General features: G+C 42.8%; 1 protein-coding gene across 2 annotated transcripts in view; it reads left to right on the forward strand.

Annotated features, from left to right (window-relative positions):
- The window catches only part of mtf1 (metal-regulatory transcription factor 1), an 89,263-nt gene extending 64,794 nt beyond the window's left edge, over positions 1–24,469 (forward strand). For both annotated transcript variants that reach the window (XM_085962405.1, XM_085962404.1), the window contains exons 5-11: positions 689–762; positions 2,386–2,519; positions 3,340–3,417; positions 5,374–5,476; positions 7,683–8,233; positions 15,556–15,613; positions 16,790–24,469. In XM_085962405.1, coding sequence (XP_085818531.1) covers positions 689–762; positions 2,386–2,519; positions 3,340–3,417; positions 5,374–5,476; positions 7,683–8,233; positions 15,556–15,613; positions 16,790–17,193 — 1,402 coding nt within the window. In that variant the 3' untranslated portion in view covers positions 17,194–24,469. The remainder of the gene's footprint in view (positions 1–688; positions 763–2,385; positions 2,520–3,339; positions 3,418–5,373; positions 5,477–7,682; positions 8,234–15,555; positions 15,614–16,789) is intronic.
- The last annotated feature ends 1,179 nt before the right edge of the window (positions 24,470–25,648 follow it).

The following is a 25,648-nucleotide window of genomic DNA, read 5'->3' on the forward strand; positions in this document are numbered from 1 at the left end:
AGGAAAGGAAAGTGTTTTATTTTTGCACAGATATCTATGTTGCAACACTCAGCTTTTTATGAGTACTGTTTCTCAGCTGCCAGCAAAAAACAGCAGTTCCTGGCGAGATATTCCGGAGTGTCCAACAGGCACCATTGATTCCAACATGATGAGTTGATCGAGGCCAACAGGGAGCATTGTTTGCTTTTTTTTGTAACAGCCACCCCTGCCAAGTTTTGTGATGCTCAAAGCTGCCTAATGGCAAAACTCATTAATTTAATCAGAAACATTATTTTCTTAAAGCAGTATTCACTGGAATTGGTGGCTGCTTGATGGGTGCACTCCATTAGTGTCTCTCTTGGTTGCTTCGGAGAAGAGACTCCCTTCAATCGAAATGTTCTTCAGGCAGCTACAGGAGAGCCTTTCAGAAAAAAATATTAATAACCCTTCGGCTACTTTTAAAATACTGACGAGACTTAACACACTTTCTCTACCCCCCATAACGTCTTTTAAAAATTTAGAATTATACACCATGTCAATGAAATACTCAACCGCAGTACTTTTAAAACTTGAGACAGGAAATATGAACTGCTGTTTCCAAATTTAATTTGGGTTTGAAACATTTTGGCACGGCGGCTGTTTTCATAGTGGACTGTGTGTGGTACAGGAGTGATCGGGGATTCTATGGTTCTTTGTGTTGCATTTGTAGGTGTGATCATGACGGCTGTGGGAAAGCCTTTGCTGCCAGCCACCATCTCAGAACGCACGTCAGAACGCACACAGGTAATCAATCCAGTGTTTATTTCTTCCCTGTTTGGGAAAGAACAGCGTTTTAGTGAGGTGTGTACGGCCTATTCTCTATCAGCAGAAATTATTTTGCATAACAGCTGATCTCATGCAAGAAAACTCTTCACTCACCCCCTCCCACAAATTCATGTGTATTTTTCTGCTAAGAGTTTACATGGGTCAATTTGAAAGAGGTAATTTTTTTAACGAGTGTTTTCTATTGTAATAAAATACTAGAGATGCTACTGAAGTTCTCCTCCTAGCCATTGACATTTTAAGTGTTTTCTGATTAAACTTTTTTGGGGGAGGGGACAGAAGGGGCTACAGTTTTCGTGTCTCCGAGCAATTATTAGCAATAAAACCAGAACACAAAATTGTGACTTGCTAATTTATGATTGCACCTTCAACTGTGAAGCTATAGCTTCTGTACATTGCCCAAACCAAAACTCTAATTTTTTCTGCAATGTCAATAAAAGTATACAAGACTTAGCAAAATAAATCAACTTTCAAAAACATCACTTTTTATATTTAGAGGTGTGCACCTCTAAAGTTAAACTATTATGCAACCTACCTGTGTGTTTTCACTGATGTGACATTGAATTGCCTCCTGAAATGTTCCCTGTAGCATTGGTCTTGACACCGTGCAGTCCTTGTAACATTACACAGCCATATTTCAGGCAGCATAGGAAAATCGTGTAGTGGTTTAACATATAGTTGTTAAATGTAACACAATATATTTTTAAATATTCCTGATTTTTTTGGAGCAATTCTAAATCTTTCACAATTAGTACTCAAATGTTGGAAAGATTTCATAAGATTTAGCAGCTTTTATGGTATTTCCCATATTCAAAAATAAGGCTTCAGAAAACGAAAAGGATTACTTTAAGATTAGACCCACTGTTAGCAAAATATGCTGCCACTTCTTTCTATTTTCATGTATAGATCAATTGCCCAAATGGGCCACTCCACTCCTCCGGTTTTTGATAGGTGCGTGCCCAATAATGATCTTTGCTGTGAACTGTTCATTTGGAAGCATCTGTGTGCTGGAAGAATGCAGTATTTTCAATTATGTTTGAAGAGTTGTCTTGTCTGACTCCACAATGGAAAAACTTCACAAATGGCGCTCTTGCAAAAAGAAATTGGCAGCACTCCACCATTTTGGATCGTTGAGTTGCTATTGGTAACCATTCAACTATTCAAAGTTATTTAATCGCATAGATCCTCCCTGAATGCAAGCAGACCTCAGCAGGATGGTGTCTGCAGTTTTCCACAACAGTAAGCGCTGCCTTGGGGTGTCACCAAGTAGTTTCCTATTGAGGAAAGCAAGAACATGAAAGGGAGAATTATTCAGGGCTGCAGACTGACCAAATTCAGCTGGATATGGTGCATGCCACAGGAAGGGCAGAAGGAGCTGGAATATGATGATTCCTATATACAGCGTATCCCTTAAAGTACCATGGATAGTTGCCTTCAGTCCAAATGAAATGTATCCGTTTGTGCAAATGCCATTGCAAATATTTTGGTGTAACAAACTGTATTTTTTGTCTCTTGCGATGGAACCTGATGTGTAAATTTCCAGAAGTGACTGGGACTTTAAACCAAATTGCTGTTGTGTTACAGGTGAACGACCCTTCTTGTGCCCGAGCGATGGCTGTGAGAAGTCTTTCAGCACACACTATAGTCTCAAGAGTCACATGAAGGCCCATGACAAAGAGAACCCATTTATTGTGTTGGACCAGAATTCCGTGAATGAGGTTAGTAGCTGCAGAGCTTTGTTCCTTGGGAATACACTCAGTACCAAGAGTTAGTGTGCTTTTCAGCTGCTTGACCAGTCATTCATCTTGCACATGGACATCATATAAAATAGAATAGTAGGTTCATATCTGACCCACTTACTTGTGGGGGAAGCAGAGCAGGGGAGGTTGAGTCGGTGAGGTAGTAGAAAAGCATTGTTTTGAAATAAAACCAGAAAATGTTGGAAATGCACAAGCTGGTCTGCCAGCATCAGAAAGGAAAAATGACAGATTAATGTTTTGAGTGAAGACCCTTCTTTAGAACTGTTCAGAAATAAAAATGGTAGTATTTAGCTTTTTAGAAATTTGCTTCTGCAAGATTTAATTGTGTATCGAGCATTGATGAAGAATGGCGTATGCATTAAACTTGTACTAAAGATCATTGTGAAGATGGGTTGAAATCAGTCTGTTAACCTTGATAAAGGATTTTATCATTATAGGGTATGTGGATCAAGGCGTGACGTGTTTCTCATATTTTGGTTTATTAATGCGATGTGCTAAGTTATTAAGTCTATTCAGATCAATGCAGTATGCAATGCTTTCTGTTGGACCAGTGGAAGGGATCTGGGTTTCATATACTTTTGGACTCTTCTGGGTCACTTTGTCAAGTCTGCAGATTGTTGTAGTTGAACATCTGCATCTGTTTAAAGCATCATGGGACATTAAGTACTGGCTTCGTATTAATTACAGGATACTGTCCATTCTATTAAAAAGGATAGATTTGGGTGATTTATGGTGGATTTACAAATTAATGGTGTAAAATTTTCCACTCTGTCTATAGGAGACAAACCAGACACTTTGTTTAAGCGATCTGAGCTTGATATCTACAGATTCAGAACTCCGAGAAAACTCACAGTCGGTAAGCCATTGCATGTTTTTGGTAATGAAACTGCAATATGCTCATACTTTAAAGGCAATGATCTCTTTGGTTGCTACGGTTTTTCAAAAAAGTATTTTTGAAGATCTCAGTGGGACATCGTTTATACAAACTGCGCTTTTCCAAATTGGCCAGAGAATGCAACTGGCTGAATCTCCCAGCATGCCCTGAATGTATAATTATTTCATCCCACTGGATCTGTTTTCTGAGGGAGTGCTGCACTGTCGGAGGTGCCGTCTTTCGTATGAGACGTTAGAGGCCCTGTTTGCTCTCTCAGTTGGATTTAAAAGATCCCACGGCGCACTTTCGAAGAGGAGCAGGGGAGTTATCCCTGGTGTCTTGGCCAATATTTATCCCTCAACCAACACAACAAACAGATTATCTGGTCATTATCACATTGCTGTTTGTGGGACCTTGCTGTGCGCAAATTGGCTGCCGCGTTTCCCACATTACAACAGTGACTCCACTTCAAATAGTACTTCATTGGCTGTAAAGCGCTTTGTGACGTTGGTGGTTGTGAAAGGCGCTATATAAAGGTAAGTTTTCTTTTAATATAATGCAGCACGATCGGTCATCCAATTTACTGACATACTTGAATCGTTCACTTACCCAAACAGAGAGGATGTTTTCCAAACTAATCACGCTGTATTTAGGTGTCACCTTGGCTCAGCGGTAGCACTGTCACCTAGAGTCAAAAGGTTGTTGGTTCAAACCCCTCGTCAGAAACTTGAGCACATCCCTTCGGTGCAATACAGAACTGTCAAATCTTTTATCAGATGAGATATTAAACGAAGGGCCCCATTTGCCCTCTGGTGAATGTAAAAGATCCTATGGCACAATTTGAAGAAAAGCAGGGAAGTTCTCCCAATATCCTGGCCAACTTTTTCTCTCTCAACCAAAATCACTAAAGCAGATTATTTGGTCATTCACCTCATTGCTGTTTGTGGGATCTTGCAGCGCACAATTTCTGTGCCTACAGTTCAACAGTGACTACACTTCCAAAGTACTTCATTGGCTGTAAAGTGCTTTGGGACGTCCTGATGACCTGAAAGGTGCTAAATAAATGCAAGTTCTTTTTCCTCACTTTCCACAAGGTGATCCATGTCACTGGGATAACTAATCAATTCTGATATAAGCAAATTCTTTGCTATCTACTAATATATACAGGTGTCCCAGACTTGCTCCTTCCTCAATTGGCAATCAGACCTATTCTGCCGAGTGTTTTAGTCCCTCTCCCTCTGGCCTCTTGCCTACGAACAGAATTACATGGTGCTTTAATCATTAAGGTGAAAAAAGAATCTTTCCACTGTTTATAGCAAAATTATAAAGGACACATTTACAATTTTGCTGCAAATATCTAGCTGATGAAACCTTGACCCTAGATTCTATGGCCTGTTTTTTGTTTCAGGATTCCCCCCCACTGCTCTTAACTGGGGCAGTGACTAGGGTGTTTCTGAACCAAGGTGGGGAAATTTATGCCAGGTTTCCTGCTCTCAATTGTAATTTAGTGACTCTTCCTGAAAAATGAATATGACCCTAGATGGGTAAATGCAGTGACCCTCACTTGAGGGAAGTGCAAGTCAGAGGATCAACGGCAGTGTGTTGTAGGCTTATCCCTGACTCGTGCTCCCAGGATCACTGAATTTACCCTGGAGTGGAAACCTGGTGAGGCTTGACTGAAGTGACTTGGAACGGGAGGAATTGTAATTCCTAATTGAGCAGACAGTTGGAATGTAAATTTGTGATGGGAGGAAAAGATGAAAAAGTTAATACTGGGTTATGATGGAGCAAATTGGACTGGCTGAGTGCCACGTAATGTATTAATCAGAAGCTAGAAATATTAAGCCACTTTAGTACAACTCCGTCTCCTCTTTCCTCCACCCCCCCCCCCCCACCACAGTCCCCTCATGTTAATTCCTGTTTTGTTTCCTCTGTTAGACCCAAGGACGGGACCTGAGCACTATTTCAGCAGAAAGTATCTTTGAATCCATGTTTCACAATACTGATAGCTGCACCAGCCACGATGGTTCTCAGCAGACAGGTACGAACACCTGAGTGAATCTCTATTGTCTGCCATATTGCAGTTTATTTCCAGTTTATTAACACTGCTGGTCTACACTCTTCAGCCAAAAGTAAATGTGATTAATATGATTTAGCTTTCTTCTAAAATATTTGTTTTCAGCCAAATAACTACAAAGTAAGGTAGTGTTTGAAGTCTCCACTGCAGCAGTTTGAAGTTTCCACTACAGCAATTTGAACCATGTGTTGACTACATGGGTGCTTTGGAAGGAGTTATAATCACCGGCTTAGAAATAGCGTCAATAAATTTAATGTTATTAAAGTATATAAATTAATAGTTTTTGATGGGTAGGTTTTCACAAAATTGTATATTAAAATGGAGATATATACTAAATAGACTTAATTGACTTGCATTTGAGACAACACTACAAATATCTTTTGAGTTAATGTAGCCAAACTTTGAGTCAGGGGAGGATAAGATGCCTCTAGGTGCATACTTCTTGAAGTCTTCCATAAATAGCCACCTACTGTGCCCTGAGATTTTCTTTCATTCAACCATGGCATACAGCATTTGAAAGCCAGCTCTACAGTGAGGTTGGGAATGTATAAGGGATAGTCACCTTCATGGGTTGCTCTTGTATGCGTCCAAACCAGCTAAAGCACAAGACTGCTACATAGCTTCAGCAATCTGCAGGGAATGATGTGTGTATGGAAGCTGGGATGGCAAAAGGACCCAAATATTGGCCATAAAATGTTACAGGGCTACAAAAGCAAAACCCAAGTGGATTTTAGTTTTAATCTGTACCAAGTCTCCGCCAAGGCAGTGGTCAGGCACTACAATTGGCTTCTGCATTCCTGAACTAGATGGGGCAGGGGGAAATCTGTCAGACATTCTGCTCCTCATCAGTGCTCAATGACCTTTACTGGAAAACAAACACATCTGGAGGCTGAGTGAGGACAGGATTGGGCTTGGCTGTGCTGATCTCCTAGGTTGGAATAACTCAGTGATACACACTATATACAAGCAGTTGGTTGAGGTACTGAAGGGCTGCCCTTGCCTGTGTAATAGCACACTAGCATAAGCTGTTGCCTATGGGGAGGAAGAGAGAACCTGAAAAATGATGAGGGGGGGAAGGGTTGATAGTGCCGTGTAGACCAGCTTCATTATGGAGCATGTGAAGAACATAAATCCCCTTTTCTAGATGCCATATATTACTAGAAAGGATAATGGATTTCTCAATTTGTTAGTTATTTCAGAACTATTTGTATTTTCTGCTCAGTCTTGACCAGGACAGTAAAAGGTGAGGTAGACAAGTACCTTTCTGTCCGTGGAGGGAAAGAGCACTGAAGTGGTAAATGAAAGTCACCAAATTGCCTATTCTCTTGAAGATAATCCTTAATCTTTGAGTCCTCATTGGAGCGTATCTATATTTAATTTTTTTTTTTAAAGATGCATGGAGGAATTGATTGAAGGATCTGGAGCAAGAGCTCAGTGTAGTTGGTGTAATTACCATTTTAGTTAAATCTGTCTCCTCTTCCTTCCCCCCCCCCCCCCCCACCTCCCCAACCCAATCTCCCACACAAGGTCTATCTGGCACAGAGTAGGAGGCAAAAGTAAGTGAGACTCCAAATTCCTCTTCAGCTGATTTCTCAACAGCGAAAGGAAAGGCAAATTGCAGTTTTCACTTGCTTCAGAAAGCTACCACCTTAGACTTGACCCAGTTCCCCTTGTAGCTGTACAGTTTGCTGCAATCTTCAGAATACCTTTTGGAGGTATTGAAATGTGAATATTGTTTTTCAGACTTGGTGCCACAACGTACTCTTGACATTTCCATGACATCAAAAAAAGAACTGATTAAAATCAAGTCCCTCTAAGGATATATTTTCCCTTCCCGTAAATGAGAAATATGCACTGCATAGGGCAATAAAATTTTAGACATTGCTTAAACCTTTCATTCAATTTACTGGGGAAATGGTTTGTTTGTTCCCGTATTAAGTTCAAGTTTGCCATTTCTGGCTGGTCATTGATTATAGTGCATCAGAGCTCTATCATGGGTTTACAGCTGTGTTTCCTACTGCTTGATTAGTAGGAAATTTATGATTTATGGGAATAAAATCACAGTTGAAAAATTGGTCTGAAAGTCACCTGTAAATTGCTAAACTGCAGTTGTGATTTTGTAGAAACCTTTTGGGGAAAAACATTGTTCTTTTCTCTCCTAAAATCAAAGATGGGATGATTGGAATACCTGGAACATATGGCAGTGATGCTCAGCCTGCACCCATTGTTAATACTGCTCTAGGAGATTCTGGATCGCTGTTGTCGTTTCCTATGCCACTTCAAACCATGACACAGTCAAAAGTTGAGAACCATTCCCAGCAAGCAGCAGATCCTGCCTCCGCTTCATTGGATGCTTTGGCTACCAACACAAACCAAACGGTGTTTGGGAATCCCACCAGCATTTTGCAGACACCTCAAGTGCCTGTCCCACCGATCACGCAATTCTCAACCAGTACGCAAGAATTCATTCAACCTACCCAAACGCCACAACCACCAACACAAGGACTTGCAGCCATGTCCAGTAATGGCCTGCCATCTGGGAACACAGAGTCAATGCCAGCCATGGTACAGACTGTGCCTTTAGGTACAAACACTTCTGCTATAACAATTACTCCATCACGGGGCACTACTATTCTACAGCCCAACATTGTAGTGGCAGACCAGAACCTACAATGGATCATTAATGGAGCCAGCACTGTTCAGCAAAACTCTGAGAAAATGGTGAGTGTGTATTGTTTAACCAAAACTTTTGAGTTGTGTTGAGATGGGGGGGACAACAAAGTATTCTACTTTTGTCAGCTTGGCTGAATTGGTAAAATTCTTGCCTTGGTTTAGAAGTTGGTAGATTTAAATCCCATACCTAGATTTGGCCTTGTGACATCAGCGCGGACCTGTATGGCTGCTGTTTTACGAGCTCCTCCCCAACTGGTATTTTAATGTGTTTAATGTTGTATATTTTAATATATCGTACTGTTCGTTTTTTAGTATTCTACTGTTTAGTATTTAGCATTCTAGTTTTAGTATTAGTAGTTTAGTTGTTTTAAAAAAAATATTCTACTGTTTAACTGACCTCTGTGGCTCATGAGGGTAGCCGCTGTATTACGAGCTCGTCCACAACTTTCCACTTTATTTATTATTTTATTGTTAAACAATTTTGTAAGTACTGTTTCTTCGCTTATCCGCTACGACCATCAATCACTTCTGGACATAAGAGCATCCGGAGATATAGGACCTACCCCCGATTTTTCGAACTGGGATTCTGCTGCTACTACCATCTACCCTCCCACCAGCTTACCTGACTTCATTCCTGTGATCAGGAAGCGACAACGGCGCAAGCGGGGCAGACGAGCAGGTGCATTAGTGAAGCTGAGGTGACGTGAACACCACCCCCCCCCCCCCCCCCCTTCCGAGTATTCTCCTGGCGAATGTGCAGTCACTGGACAATAAGCTGGCTGAACTCAGGGGGAGGCTCACCTTCCAGCGAGATATTAAGAACTGCAACGTCTTGATTTTCATTGAGACTTGGCTTGATCCATTCAACCAGAAGGATTCAACATTCACCGGCTAGACCGAACAAAGGACTCGGGGGAAGAATAGAGGGGGTGGAGTATGCTTTATGATCAACAATTCTTGGTGTTCCGACGTGGAACTACTTACTACATCTTGTTCACCCGATCTTGAACACCTGATCATCAAATGCCAACCCTTCTACCTCCTGAGAGAGTTCTCATCCGTGATCATTACAGCGGTGTATATTCCACCACAGGCCGACGCAAATAGGGCACTAAACGAGCTGTATGGGACCATTAGCAGGCTTGAAACTTCCCATCCAGAGGCTGCATTCATCGTGGCTGGCGATTTCAACAAAGCCAATCGGAAGAAAGTACTGCCTAAATACCATCAGCATATCACCTGCCCAACACGAGCCAAGAACACACTAGATCACGTTTACACTCCGTTCCGGGATGGATACAAGGCCCTCCCCCGCCCTCCCTTTGGCAAATCAGATCATAACTCCATCCTGCTGCTACCCACCTATAGGCAGAAACTGAAACAGGAAAAGCCTGTGATGAGATCTCTACAACGGTGGTTGAATCAATCAGATGCTATGTTACAAGACTGTTTTGATTCCACTGACTGGGATATGTTCCGGAATGCCTCGGACAATGACATCAACGGTGGCATAGTGGTTAGCACTGTTGCCTCACAGCACCAGGGACCCGGGTTCGAATCCGGCCTCGGGCGACTGTCTGTGTGGAGTTTGCACATTCTCCCCGTGTTTGTGTGGGTTTTCTCCGGGTGCTCCGGTTTCCTCCCACAGTCCAAAGATGTGTGGGTTAGGTTGATTGGCTATGATAAATTGACCCTTCGTGTTAGGGGGATTAAATACGTGGGGTTACGGGGATAGGGTGGGATATGTGTTGGTGTAGGGGTTACGGGGATCGGGTGGGATATGTGTCGGTGCAGGCTCGATGGGCCGAAATGGCCTCTATCTGCACTGTGGGGTTTCTGGGATCTGGGGATATACAGATTCAGTCATTAGTTTCATAAACAAGTGCATAGATGACGTTGTTCCGAGGATTGTTGTACGAACATTTCCCAAGCAGAAACCATGGGTAAATGGTGATATCTGTGCTATGCTAAAAGCACGGTCCATCGCATTCAACTCTGGGGACATAGCTCGTACTTTGATTTCTTGTACTCCTCTAAGAAAAACCATCAAAAATGCAAAAAGACAGTACACGGATAAAGTGGAGTCACACTATCATAGCTCAGATTCGCGAAGGATGTGGAGTGGACTACAATCTATTATGGACTACAAAGGGAAACCCAGCTGTGTCATGCCCAGCAATGCCTCTCCTGGACGAGCTTAACACTTTTTACGCCCGGTTTGAGGTCAACAACAACTGGCCTGTTACAAGGGCGCCCGCAGCTCAGGACGACCGGGTCTTCTCAATCTCCGTGGCTGACGTGAGCAAGACGTTTGAGAGTGAACACCCACAAAGCACCCGGTCCAGATGGAATCCCTGGGCGTGTCCTTAGAGCATGCGCTGACCAGCTGGCAGCCGTGTTTATGGATATATTCAACCGTTCACTGTACCAGTCTGTAGTCCCCACCTGCTTCAAGATGACCGGTTATTCCAGTCCCCAAAAAACAAAAGTAACCTGTTTAAACGACTACCGCCCCATAGCACTCACTTCTGTCATCCTGAAGTGCTTTGAGAAGCTGGTCAAAACCCACATCAACTCCTTACTCACTGACACACTGGACCCACTCCAATTTGCTTACCGCCCAAAAAGATCTAGGGATGATGCCATCGCCACTGTACTGCACACTGCCTTATCACACCTGGATAAGAGGAACACCTATGTGAGAATGTTGTTCATTGATTATAGTTCAGCATTCAATACCATTATCCCCTCCAAGCTTGTCAACAAGCTCAGTGAGCTAGGACTTAACACCTCCCTATGCAACTGGATCCTGGACTTCCTGACAGGCAGACCCCAGGTGGTGAAAATAGGCAGTAACACCTCCTCCACACTGATCCTGAACACGGGAGCTCCCCAGGGTTGTGTGCTCAGCCCCCTTCTGTACTCCGTTTACTCACGATTGCATGGCCACGCACAACTCCAACTCCATCAAGTTTGCTGATGACACTACCGTTGTAGGCCTGATCACAGATGGCGACGAGACAGGCTACAGGGAGGAGGTAAGAGCTCTAGCAGAATGGTGCAAGTACAACAACCTCTCCCTCAACATCAGCAAAACAAAGGAGATGATCGTGGACTACAGGAAGCGGCAGGAGGAGGGACACACCCCAATCTACATCGAAGGGGCTGAGGTGGAGAGGGTCAGCAGCTTCAAATTCCTGGGTGTATTCATTATGGAGGACTTAACGTGGTCACATCACATCGACGTCGTAACAAAGAAGGCATGCCAACGCCTGTTCTTCCTCAGGAGACTGAAGAAATTTGGAATGGCCCCCCAGATTCTCACCAACTTCTACCGGTGCACAATCGAGAGTATCCTGTCCGGCTGCATCACTACCTGGTATGGCAACTGCACCGTCACAGACCGCAGGCTCTACAGATGGTAGTGAAAGCTGCACAACACACTATAGGAATTAAACTACCTGCTGTGCAGGATATCTACCCCGAGAGGTGCCGGGGGAAGGCCCCGAGAATCATTAAAGACACGAGCCACCCCAGCCACAACCTCTTCGCCCTGCTCCCGTCCGGTAAGAGATACCGAAGCATACGGTACCAGCGGGTTTCGAAACAGCTTCTACCCACAGGCCATAAGACTCATGAATGTATAATTTATTATTTATTACTGTTTTATTTATTACTGTATTTCTATTATTTTTATCATTGTTATGCCATATTTATTCCAATGTTGGGAGGACTCGTAAAAATCAACATTTCATTGTGCAGTACACACGTCTGCTGCATATATGGCAAATAAAAAATTGAATTGAATTGTAATCTAGGCTGACACTCCAGCTAATGGGAGTCCAGCACTGTTGAAGGTGCCATCTATTGGATGAGCTGTTGAAACAAGGTTCTGATGGTTTCAGTGGATATTAAAAATCCCCTAACACTTGCCATGGATGAGCAGGGACTACTCCCAGTGTCCTGGCTGACATTTATCTCTCAACCAACACCACAGAACTACATGTTAACTAGATAATTCATCTTATTGCTCTCTCTGGAATGTTGCTGGGGTCACTGTTTTCTTAGAAAGCAACTGTTACTGACTTCAGTAGTAGTTAATTGTATGCTTTGGCATGTTTTGAATGGATGCGGCAATATGTAAACGCAGTATCATTGTTGGTTTGCTTGAGAAATTAAGATAATGTATAATTGCCATGTGTACCAGAACTGTACTTTCCCTGTATCTGTGTCCCCCTCTTTCACCACCACCCCCCCCCCCCCCCCCAAAAAAATGATTAAGCTTCATCCATTATAGATACTATAAACAGGCAAAATAGCAGAGGGATGCGGCGAGGGGGCGTGGAGGGATGCGGCGAGGGGGCGTGGAGGGATGCGGCGAGGGGGCGTGGAGGGATGCGGCGAGGGGGCGTGGAGGGATGCGGCGAGGGGGCGTGGAGGGATGCGGCGAGGGGGCGTGGAGGGATGCGGCGAGGGGGCGTGGAGGGATGCGGCGAGGGGGCGTGGAGGGATGCGGCGAGGGGGCGTGGAGGGATGCGGCGAGGGGGCGTGGAGGGATGCGGCGAGGGGGCGTGGAGGGATGCGGCGAGGGGGCGTGGAGGGATGCGGCGAGGGGGCGTGGAGGGATGCGGCGAGGGGGCGTGGAGGGATGCGGCGAGGGGGCGTGGAGGGATGCGGCGAGGGGGCGTGGAGGGATGCGGCGAGGGGGCGTGGAGGGATGCGGCGAGGGGGCGTGGAGGGATGCGGCGAGGGGGCGTGGAGGGATGCGGCGAGGGGGCGTGGAGGGATGCGGCGAGGGGGCGTGGAGGGATGCGGCGAGGGGGCGTGGAGGGATGCGGCGAGGGGGCGTGGAGGGATGCGGCGAGGGGGCGTGGAGGGATGCGGCGAGGGGGCGTGGAGGGATGCGGCGAGGGGGCGTGGAGGGATGCGGCGAGGGGGCGTGGAGGGATGCGGCGAGGGGGCGTGGAGGGAGGGGGCGAGGGGGCGTGGAGGGAGGGGGCGAGGAGGGAGGGGGCGTGGAGGGAGGCGGCGAGGGGGCGTGGAGGGACGCGGCGAGGGGGCGTGGAGGGACGCGGCGAGGGGGCGTGGAGGGACGGGGGCGTGGAGGGACGCGGCGAGGGGGCGTGGAGTTCGGCACTTGGTGGTAGAAAAAATGTTTAGGGCATGTTACTGGAAACCAGCATTTCCTAATTATGATGTTGGGTGGGCATGGTTCAGGTTTTATTGATGCTTAACTTGTTCCAGTTGAGTTGTGCAAATGAAGCTCATAATAACTAAGTATGGAATCGAAAGGCTGATTGCCCATTAAGTCTGCTTCCAACAGACTGTGCAGTTTACACTCATGGATGCTTTAGTTTATTTAATCTCCCGTGTGGAGTGAAGAACCACGGGGAACCTCTTGATGCAGAGAAAGTTAAACTCTTGAAAGCAGTTGAGCAGAAGTACCTTGCTTACAAAATAATACTATATACCACTGGCTAGTTTCACTGCAAAGGAAGGATTTCTCTGGCTCCACCAAGACTGGTGCCATAATATACAGTGAAGTGTTTGATCATGACTGCTGCTTCTCTGTAATCGCTGATCCTTTCATTTTCTTTGTAAAGGAGTTAATTAACACAGTATTAATTATCTTTCATGGGAGTTTATTCCAGACACTAAAAAATTTCTAGTCTCATTTCATGCATGCCAATTTTTTTCAGTCTAATGCTTTAGGGAATAGCTTTTTAAACTGGAGTCTCCAGGATCCCACAGCAATCTGTAAGAGGAGTCTGGGGGAGGGTCTGCAAGGTCATCAGATAAAATCACAGAAAATACAGCAGAGAAGGAGGCCATTTTACTCACTTGAGCCTATGCTGGTACTACCTCTAATCCCATGTGCCTGCCCTTTCCCTGGTCCTTTTGGAAATCGCCATTAAATCTCCCACAACCTTCACTGTTCCAAATGTCTGTGGTTTTTCAAGCACGTTTCCATTGCTGAATGCGAAGAAAAGCATTTTCTGCAATGTGGCATTGTTTTCTTTCAATAACTGAATGCACTGCAGCTAAGCAGTTGGAACAGGGGATGTTGATATTTGCAGGGGAGCCCTGGGGAAGTGTTAATTTCCAGGGATCCCCCCACACAAGTTTGAAAAGTACTGCTTTTAGCATCGTGGATAACCTATCATCCAGAAGGCATTGTGTTGTAGGATCAAGGGATATGGGGAGAAGACAGGGTACTGAATTTGGATGATCAGCCATGATCTCATTGAATGGCGGAGCAGACTCGAATGGCCTACTCCTGCTCCTATCTTCTATGTTTCTATTGCAAGCAGATGCATCCTATGAACCGTGCTTAAGCTGATTCCGAAAGACTCCAAAATCTTAGTTCTTCCCAGATTCTTTTCACGGAGTCACTGCATGTTGTTACTTGGCAAAGTCTTCCAGAGATCCAATTCTTGATGCCTTGTTGCGACAGGCAGTCCAGGCAGGGAACAAAAGATCCTGGAAAACCCCCCAGCTCTTCCTCCTCTGGGCCGCCAAAGGCGCATTTTCCTTTGATTTAAAAAAAAAGCCTCACAGTATACAAAATATCAAGGAGGCAAAGAAAACAATTGCTGCATGTTGTCTAGGTGTCTCTGCCGAAAGGATACATATTGGAGTGTGAAACTTCCTTGATGGTTCAGCAGTTAAAGATGAGTTTTCTTTATATATAAAAAAAAATGGAAACACACCAGGTCAGTCACCATCAGGGGAGAATCTTATCTTCTCTCTTGCCACCATCCCCCTTGGCAAACTTGCATATATTACCATTAAAGGAATGAGGTAGTTTCTAATCATCACTAAAACCGATCATCTGCCCATTTATCTTGTTGTTTCTGGAATCTTGCGGTGTGCGAATTGGCTACTGCGTTTCTCCACATTGCAGCAGTGATTACATTTCAAAAGTACTTAGTTGGCTGTGAAGCACTTTGGGATGTCCTGAGGTTGTGAAAGGCGCTGTATAAATGCAAGTTCTTTTAGTTCATATTTTTTTCTTTCTCCCACGTGCATGCTCTTCGCTCACACCGTTTATTTCGATGAATAAAGGCAACAATGATGACATTAGATGTCTCCAAATTGTGTATTTAACCCATACGCAAGGCTCGCCTGTCTTTCTAAAGTTTACTGTTTGAGGTATCGCAGAGCTCTGCTCCTGTCACAGACCAGAAAGTGCCATTGCACTATCAGAGTGGCGAATACATTTGACGTTGACCCTGTGAATGCAGCCATCATTAGTGCTGTTAGATGGCAAAATTAATTATTTAATAAAACTGATGTGTAATTTGTGACTGATGATTAAGTTCAACCTTTGTTCATTCTTCTAATAACTGCATTTTATATTTCTACATCAGGGGCCTAAAGTAGAAAAAGTGTTTTTTACCACAGCAATACCAGTTACTAGCAGCACAGGTAACTTTTCTATTTTCTCAAGTACCATGTTTTTCAAATTTTAGTGCAACATTTGAGAGGATTAATTCACAATAAAGTGGAATACATCAAGGTGTCTGAGCTTTTGTCTTCAGGGACCATGCGGGTGAATGTTATGGTACCTCTGGTATCTGATTTAGGACTTGTCCACCAGAGACTACAGCATCCTTTCCAAACCTTCAGAACTATTTTTTTATTTGTTCTTGCAGCATGGTTGATGCTGGCACGGGAATTTTGATTGCCCGGAAGACGTGGTGAGGGGCCGATGGCTTTCCTTGTGATGGTACTCTCACAATGGTACGGTAGCCTAGTGGTTATGGTAATGCATTAGCATGCCATAGGTTCAAATCCCACCATGGCAAGTTGCAAAACCAGGTCATTTGTGGGCTCAGAAAAATAACTCTCAAACCCCAACTGGCTCATTAATATCCTTCAGGGAAGGGAGTTGCCAACTCTACCCAGTCTGGGCTATATAAGAGTCCAGTCCGACACGCTGGGTGAGTTAGCGCCAACTGTGGAATATAAACCGTCTCCATACTTAATCTCGGATAAAGTAAATGGTTTGCTATATTCCATTTGTGCTGATTCCAATGCAGTCGGAAATGGCAGGAGGTCACATCCTCTACTTGCCGCTGTAGACTGACAAAGTGCAACAGCAGTCAGGCTTTTGTAGGGAAATGGAGATCCCAGTGGCTAAGGCAGACCTACCAAATTCTGAGTCCACACAATAATTGGTAAAGGTGTATAGGTTACTTCACATGGCTGCCATACATTTACTACCTATGGAAACTTGCATAAGTGTGCCCAGGAAGCACTGTGTGGAGCATGTCGAATTACCTTTCATGCTTGCTAGCAGTCAGGCCAGCTGTTCCAAGTCTTTTGTTTCTGGGGGGATGCATATAAAATTAAAATCAATGTTCTATTATTCTGAGTGTATCTCCAGCTGCAAACCCAGCACATCTTTATATTCTGATTCAAACTTTGTCTAAAAATGAGGCAACACTGTGACAAACTGCCCTTCTCAAAGCTCCAAGCTCCAACAGGGCAAACCAGTGAGTAATATAAGTGCACTATTGGTACCGGGGCTGCCTCGGCTTTGTGGGCCAAATTGTATCTTATAAATAAATGTGCCTCATGTTCCATTTCTCATTCTTGCAGGAAACCCAGTGCAGCAGATAGGGTTGAGTGTTCCTGTCATAATCATCAAGCAAGAGGAATCTTGTCAGTGCCAGTGTGCCTGCCGTGATTTGAGCAAAGAGAAAGCCTCCAGCAGCAAGGAAACGCCATCACAGGAAGCCGGTTCTTCCCAGATTCCCCCTGACCAGGAGCAGACTCTGCTGCAGTCTCGGACTTTCCCCTCCGAGGGAAGCAGTCAGGCTACACAGCCGCCCTTGCAGACAGACCCCCAAACGGGCTTGAACAATATTGATATGACTGCATTTCTTTCCCTCGAGAGTCCCGGGACCCCTTCAAATCTGTCTGGTATCGAGGCAAATGACATTCAGGCGCTGCTGCAGAAGGTGGAAGAAGAAATAGACTTGAACAGCAGCTTCTCCAAGTGAAGGAGCTGAGTCGTGGCTGTTTTCCTAGATTCTTTTTCAAAGAAATTCCCGGCTTTTACTTATGCAGGATTTTTAAAAAGGGACCCTTTTACACAGAAGTGCCGTTTGCACTGAGCATTTTGCTGTGAAATGGATCCAGAAATGCTTTGTGTAAACTGAAAAGGAGGAGGAAGCTTCTACTCCAGGTTCAGTTCGGGGCCAAAACTTGTGACAGACTTGGGAGGTTTGGTTGGACCTGGATTGTATCTGGAGTGTCAGCAAGCGAGAGAGTTGGGGGGTGGGGGCAGGAATCGTTCGACAGAAAATGAACGGCAAACATCAGTGCTGTGACGCGAGGGCAGCCTGTTGGTGTGCGACGCATTGAACGGTAAGCTGTGTTGAGGGTTCTCCTGAATTGGCTGCACTGTAAATGGGCAGATCACAGGCCTGAGGCCAATTGGGTTTGGATCATTTCACTGGTTCAAAGTCTGGGAGCTGCTGTTTCATGATGTAAGGAAAATGCTGGTGGAAGTTCTGATGGACCAGTAAAATGAGAATTACGGTGGAGCATCTAATTTCTGCCACCAGAGGCTTTTTATAGCCTTTATATAGCTCACTTAGAGCCCCTAGTGACCAAACACAGAACTGCAGCACTATAGCACTGAGCGAAGCGAAGTCTTGGATCTGAATATTTTTACATGATCAGGTGGTAGTAAGCCTGCAATTTATTTTCAACCCATATCTGAAGTGGGATGACTCCAATTAATATAAATGTAAGTAAAAATTCATGTCACTTTAGTCCTTATGTTGTGCTTTTCCTGGATTGATTGGGGAGAATCTCAGAATACAGTTTAGAATGGATCACGTTACCTGGCCCATTTTCCAAAGTTAAGTAAGACTTGCTGGATTTCAGTAAGTTGGTGTGATGCAATGTGCTACAATGCTGTGTGTAGGAGCTGGATTTGGATCCTGTCCGGGGCAATGGAATGAGCTGCTAATAGTGTTCAGACTGTTTCCATCTGATTACTGAAGGACATGAGATGACAATGAAACTTTTCACAGTTGAGCACTGTTTGGCCCGAATTGGCAAATCTTATCAGAGAAGCCTTTGGGATGGCTGATATTTGGAGATGGTAATGTCACACTGGTACAGTAAGAGAAGTTGTTCTGAGCTTGAGTTGAGACACATACATGTCTTGGGCAGGAGAAGGGAACATTTTCTCTTTACACACCTATTGTCCTCATTCTTCTCTGAGCATGCAATCTCCTCTTAATTTAAAAATATATTAATGAGCTCTCTCTAGCGGGAAAACCATTCCACGGAGAAGAAAAATCTAAAGCGCATTGTGTTCCAAAATTAGAACAGATCCAAGTCACTGTACCAAAATGCTGTAAGATGTCCCAATGTGTTTTCAAAATGTTTCCAGCACTTAACAATTGAGAATTTGTCAACTGAATGATTTAATATATTGGGTGATTAGTATTCTTTGCACACTTACTGCTGTCGCACAGTTCTCTCACAAATGCAATGCGGCTGGGAAATGCATGCATATTAAATAACCAACTGCTTCTAATTAACACTAGTCAACTGTGTAAAGTTGCTAGTCATGCAGATTCCACTTGTAACTGCACGTGAATGTACAATGGAGCCCTTTAGATAACGAATGTGGGAGCTGAATATATAGGAATATAATGAGACATATTTCAGGGCTACCTGTGAAAGAGTCCTGACCTTGTAAGCCACTTGCAGAAGCTTACTAAAGCCCACAGATTTAGATTTTAAATAGTTGCGTTAAAAATGTGTATTTTTATTTATTAACACTGGGTATATTTATCACAACCTGTTTTAGGACCATTCCGCTTCTGTGTTCCTCTGCAAGACTTTGTCAAGTTGCGTTCAGAGGTTCGAAACTTCTGGACACAACTGAAAATGTAAGGTGAAATCAATAATTGTGATGCTGCTACTGTGGCACAAATCTAACTGGTAATACTACAAAACAGTGTTTCTGGTTGGCACACCTTTTAAACCAAGTTTCCTCACCTGTATTAGTCCAAGCATTTAATTACTGAAACTGCTCCGGGTGACAGTGGAAGTCTGTACAAAATAAATTCTTTATGTCTCAACACCAAGTCCAACCTGCCATAATATAGTGTAAAATGAACTTTGGTACAGTTAGTTAATACACTTTTTTTTCAAACCCAGGGATGATTTGGTCCAAATCAATGAGATTGAAAGTCTCTTCTCTCTGCAAGCTGTAAGGGTCCTAGCTGAAATAAGTTTAGGCAGCTTCAACCCAGTTTTAAGTGGCAAGAGTCACAACACACTAGTCTCTAATGTAATACAAATGACCTTGTCATTCAGAGAGGCCATAATTGCTAATGTTGGAAATGCAAAGACCATGGTGTAGTTAGGGTGCTTTTCTGATGTCTGCCATAAGACACTTTTGGGGCAGAAGGTGTTTTAACTCTGCACCTGCCTGTGCTAGACATCACCTGGGAATAGTTGGTGCTGACACTTGATGCAAAAGGTGTTCAGCACAGTGTGTTTTCACCTTAATGAGCACAAAACGGTGACCATAAAGTTATGATCTGAGAGGGGGGGGGGGGGAATGGAGAGGGAAGGTAGGTAAAGTAATGTAGCATCCCATCAATTGGAGGTAAAGGGAAAGACGTGAATTTTGGAAATCTGACCTAGAAAATGAGGTCAATCAGCATTTGTAAGAGGAAGCTAAATTAGCCCTTTGGATCTGACCATCAGACCCAGAACCCAGCATTTTCTTTGGTTTTTAAATAAGCCGTCTATTATGCCTGATCAGTAACATTCTGTAATACGGATGTCATAATATTTAAATATATTGATATCCTAAAATATATAAAGAGATCCTATTGGTGTGCTATCTATTTATACATTTTGCAACTTGCTTAATTACCAACTCTGGGGACTATTATTTTGGATGGTGTGGGAAGTGTTTGGACCATAACTTTTATCTTGCAGAGAGGAGAAGCCATTGCAAAATCCTTTTTCTCATCTGAAAAGTCACTTGTCTCAATAATCTAAGCTTCCAATCCTTTTCTTACTATATTTCAGAACTTCAGTTTCATATTTGAATAGAGGTTGTTCCATTATGACAGTTGACCCCTAATAATCATGTTAAGACAAGAGAAATATTTGGTTATTAATAAATAACAAAACCAGGGGAAAAGTTGAAAATATTCAAATAGGTTCAGGTTAGAAAAGTTTAAACAATAATACTTTATCCTAAAACCATCACATTGTTGCATCTGTATCAGTGTCCGCTGTCGCTCAGTGGGTAGCACACTCGCCTCTGAGTCAGAAGGTTGTGGGTTCAAGTCTCACTCCAGGGACCAGAGCACATCAAGCTAGGGTGACACGCCAGTGCAGTGCTGAGGGAGTGCTGCACTGTCGGAGGTGCCGTCTTTCGAATGAGACGTTAAACCGAGGTCCTGTCTGCTCTCCCAGGTGACGTAAAAGATCCCGTGGCACTATTTTGAAGAAGAGCTGGGGAGTTATCTCTGGTGTCCTGGCCAATATTTATCCCTCAACCAACACAACAAAAACAGATTATCTGGTCATTATCACATTGCTGTTTGTGGGAGCTTGCTGTGTGCAAATTGGCTGCCGCGTTTCCCACATTACAACAGTGACTACTACACTTCAAAAAGTACTTCATTGGCTGTAAAGTGCTTTGAGATGTCCGGTAGTCGTGAAAGGTGCTATATAAATGCAAGTCTTTTTGTATATAACTGAGCTATATTCTAAGCTGGCATGGGAGGACCAGTTGTGTAATATCCGAGTATTGGCATTCGATGCATTCTCATACCAACACTAATGCTTTCACTTCATTAGCGAGCTTTGCCTGGACCCTAATTTAGTTTTTCTAGAAAAGAGCACCAGCGATTGGATCAAGCATTCAGTCACAGCGTTAATGTTTATTTGGTTTGAACGTGCAGGTGGGGATCACTGAGCTACTGTTTGGAACCTCTGAATCTTTTCTTTTCGGTTGTCTAAAGAAATTAGTCTACTTCCAGTCACTCCAAGCCGCTTATTGTGTTGTGAAACATTGAATTATCCTGTAATTTGAATTAAGCAAACTAAGAGCAAAGTGGGAATTCAGAATTAAGAGTAGACTGTAATTCGGAGAAGAGATTTTAAACCAATTGCCCAAAGTTATTCCTTTCTTGGTAAGTTTATGTGCAATAGCAGCAATTTTCTTTTCAGTGTTACTGACCTGGAAGGTGCAATTAAAATTGCAATTAAATGAACGTTTGTATTAAGAGTTTATTCTGGTGTCATTTTATAATTCAAATATCAAAATATATTTTGATGGAATATTTGTTTAGAGTGTAATTAAGATTAGAAAAAATGTAAAGTTTTATTTCTTGAAGCCATACTAATAGATTTACTTTCCTATTCAACTAGCAGTAGAGGTAAATTTGCAGCACAAGTTTGCTGTAATTTATCAAACTTCAGATTCACTCTAGGCATTTGGGATAAAATACCTTTCTTGAATTGCAATCTGACTGCAGTTTAGTTGGAACTCTACTTAATGGAGCACCAGCAATGAAGAGATAACTAGGACCCGGTAGAAGTTTTTATTTATTGCCTAATTGGAAACCAGAACTTGACCTGTAATTGACAACAAACTAGAGACGAGGTATGGCTATAGACAGGATCTGTCTGTGTCCTGAGAAATGTTGCTCTGTGTTACATGTTGTGGTACCTGATGATGAATATCTTCCTACATTTTTACAGCCTTTGTCACGTGCCATCTTCAATATTTTCACCACTGTTTCAAATTCTTTTGGTTCCTGTATTATCTAGTGACCTGTTGCTCTGTAAAGTCAATGTACCCTAATGCAAAAGGATTTATTTTTTTTAGAAGCTAACCAGTTTTAAGTAAACGCGCATAGCTTGGACGTATTCAAAGTGAATAGTCAGGGTGAATTATTAAGGCGTGTGGAATTCCTTCTAGGTCTAGGGCTTGTACACTATACATGAGAAGCACAGCCACCTGTGAATGAAATAGATCCAACCAACTCTGGGCTCCTTGTGCATTTATTATATTAAATGTAAATTCTGTGACCTGGCATCACCTGCAAATTACTTCTCAAAACCTAGTTATGATGTACTATTTATCCTGCAGTATGAACATAAACTTGCATCAGCATCACTGATGGTGACTGCCAATATGAAACTGGGCCCAATTGGTAAAATACCGTAGTGATTAAAGACTTAATCTAATCAGGGGATTCAGATGATTATAACAAACCACTTGTGTTTCTGGTACCCCTGAACCCCCTCGATTACAGTACTGTCTTGTAATCCATATCGGTTATTACCTGATCATGAAATAAAAGCGCGAACGAATAGTTAGACACTGCTAATGGATAATGTAGATGACTTATGTCATTGTTTGACCTTGGATCTCAAATCTCCCAGAGTTGGGAAACGACTGATTATGACAATTTTAATGTTGGCAAGTAAAAAAAAAAAAAAAAAAAAACCAGCAAAAGGCAAGTACAGGAAACTTTCTGGTATCCGGCACGGACGGGACCAACGTGTTGCCGGTTCATCAACAATTCCGGATAACCGAACGCTATAGTTAAAACATACGGAGCTTCTGAGCTCCGTATCTAGCAACAAACCCTGTTGCTTAGCAACAGACCCTGTTGCTTAGCAACAGACCCTGTTGCTTAGCAACAGCTTTAAAACAATCAGCACAGCTTGCAAGCGTCTCTGTAGCTAAGCAACAGCTTCAGTTAGATGCACAGCCAGAAATGAGTTTAAAAAAAAGTAACAAAGTTTATTAAAAAAAAAGTTACCTGAACCGACTCCTGAATTTTGCCGGTTAACTGACATTTCCGGTTATTTAGTGGCCGGTTACTCGAAAGTTTCCTGTATTGGATAGAATGGTGGGAATAATGACCACAAGTAAGAAATTTAGCCACAACACACACACATTTATCTTCCTTCTCGATATTTCAGTATTATCTGACAGACCTGGTTATCTTGATTCCTCCACGTAACACACTCAATTGGACTTTGTAGGCCCTCCCAATAACCTGCTGGTGCTAAATGTGTTGTTTGCGACTATTCCTTTGACCATCTTTTATAAAGCATGCTTTTTAATGTGGCTCCTGTCTAATATTATAAACCTTGTCATCAGCTTAGATATTTAAAAATGTGAAAATGTTTTAAAATATAAATCCAAACCCAGTATGGATGAGCCAGGCTCTGGATTTCTGACTTTGGTGAGTTTGTGGAAATGTTTGGTGAAGGCCTTTACCTTTCTGCATAACTTTATAGGATCACTGAATGAAACCGCAAACTCCATTCCAATTTACAAACCTTTGCAGAAATATTATATACTAGTAGTTACCATTATCTCGTTTTATTTTTCATCAATACTGTTACTCATGCACTGTTTCTTTCACAAGATGCATGTTACTTAACATAAGTGTCTTTTATAACACGGCTTTTGAAATCACATTTGGAGTGTGCATTGAATCATACTATGCTGGTGGAGTTGTGTAAGATGTAAATTTACTAAAACCAAGCTGTGTCTTGCTAGGTTTGTGACGCCTACCATTGAGCTGGTTGATGGGTTTAGGTGATCACAGACTGGTCAGTGCATGGTGAAACGCCATCTTTCCTCACTGACTTCTAATCAGATCAAGGAATCGGAAGACCCTTGCTAGGACTAAGTTTTAAAAATATATATATTATTTGAGCTTGCTTTTAAAGTTTATTTTATTAACATTAAAATAATTTAAATGAGATGAATGCAAGTCATGTTAAATGAGAAAACCTTTCTCTCCACCCAATTCCCCCCTCTCTCTCTCCACACATACTCCCTTCCTATATCTCTGCCATTGCACAAAGGCAATCCTTGTTTAATTTCACTTACCACCCAGATGGGGAACTGCCTTGCCTCTGATTAGTGTTAATGACTACCCAGTCTCATGATCAAAATTAAACACTTTCGTTGCTCAGCATGTGAACTGTTTTCTAGTGGCCTAAACTAATTAATTACAACCTGCAAGGAATTTCTTTAATGTAAAATTAATTGGATTTTTTTTTTTTGGGGGGGGGGGGGGGGTGGATTGGGCTGGTTAGTGCTCTCTTTAATCAAATTGGGTAATTTTGGAAGAGAGAGTTTGAATATTATCTGGGATGTTTACAGGTCCAGGGTTCAGTGTAGTCGGTGCTTGGGCCTTTTTGAGGTGTTTCACCCCAGTACTCCATAACCAGACAGCAGAACCGTGTTTATATTTATTTAAAAAAAAAAAAAAAAAAAAAAAATCTGGTCTTCGTGCTAGTTTCAGGTTTAGAATCGTACAGTTAGAACCAGTAATTTAACACTGATTATTTTAAATCTAAAAGACCAGTTATCGACTGAGTTAGAGTAGAAACAATTATATAAAATATACAATGGCGAAACAGGCCATTTGGCCCAACTAGTCTCTGCTGGTGTTTATACTCCACACGAGTCTCCTCCCATTCTCTCGCTCATCTCAGCCTTCCAGCATATCTTTCTCTTCCTTTTTCTCATGTACTCATCTAGTTTCCTTTTGAAAGCATCTAAGCTATTTGCCTCAACCACTTCGTGTGGTAGTGAGTTCAACATTCTAACCACTCTGAGTAAAGACATTTCTCCTTATTTCCCTACTGGATTTATTAGTAACTTTTGTATTTATGGCCCCTAGTTTTGGAAACATTCTCTCCATCTACCCTGTCCAACCCACTTATAATTTTAAAGACATCTATCAGGTCTCCTCTAAGTCTTCTCTCTTATAAAGAAAAAAGAAATAACCTGTTCAATCTTTCCCAATAGCTGTAATCTCTCTGTTCTGGTACCATCCTCGTTAACAATATAAGTGTTAAGTCAATAATTCAGTGGCAGAACCAACCAGTTATTCTGTGTCTTCAAACCTAGCTGGAAACATTTACTCAGAAGCATTTGAAAGTATTTTTTAGAATCTTAAGTTAAAATGTGCTTTTCTTTCTACCTGGATGACATACTAAAATGAATACTGCTGCTTTGCTTCTCTCCTTTCTTACTGGCTCTGCCTTTATAAACCTTTCCTGCCATCAATCCAGATGGGTTAACAAGTTCCGATGATAATTCTTTGTGGATACTTCGATAACTGCATGTTACTCCACAAGCCTGTGAAAAGCACCGTACCCTCGTACCCCCCACCACATGTGAGTTACTGCTTTGTTGAAATCAAGGTCCAGGTATTGTGCTCACCACCTGATGTAATGCTGAATATGGCTAACTTATTCAGTGTAATATGGTAAATATACAAATATTCCAATTATATATAAACACATTAACGCATGCTGAGGAAAGAGTTAGTGCCACAATTCAATTGAGGTTCTAGTCACCCCGAGCTGCTTCCGTGTTTGCCATGTCCTCATGGACTTATGAATTCTATTCTAGATCCATCCACT

Source organism: Somniosus microcephalus, chromosome 20, assembly GCF_052327205.1.
Source record: "Somniosus microcephalus isolate GS21.2 chromosome 20, FLI_Smic_1.0, whole genome shotgun sequence".
Lineage (NCBI taxonomy): Eukaryota > Metazoa > Chordata > Chondrichthyes > Squaliformes > Somniosidae > Somniosus > Somniosus microcephalus.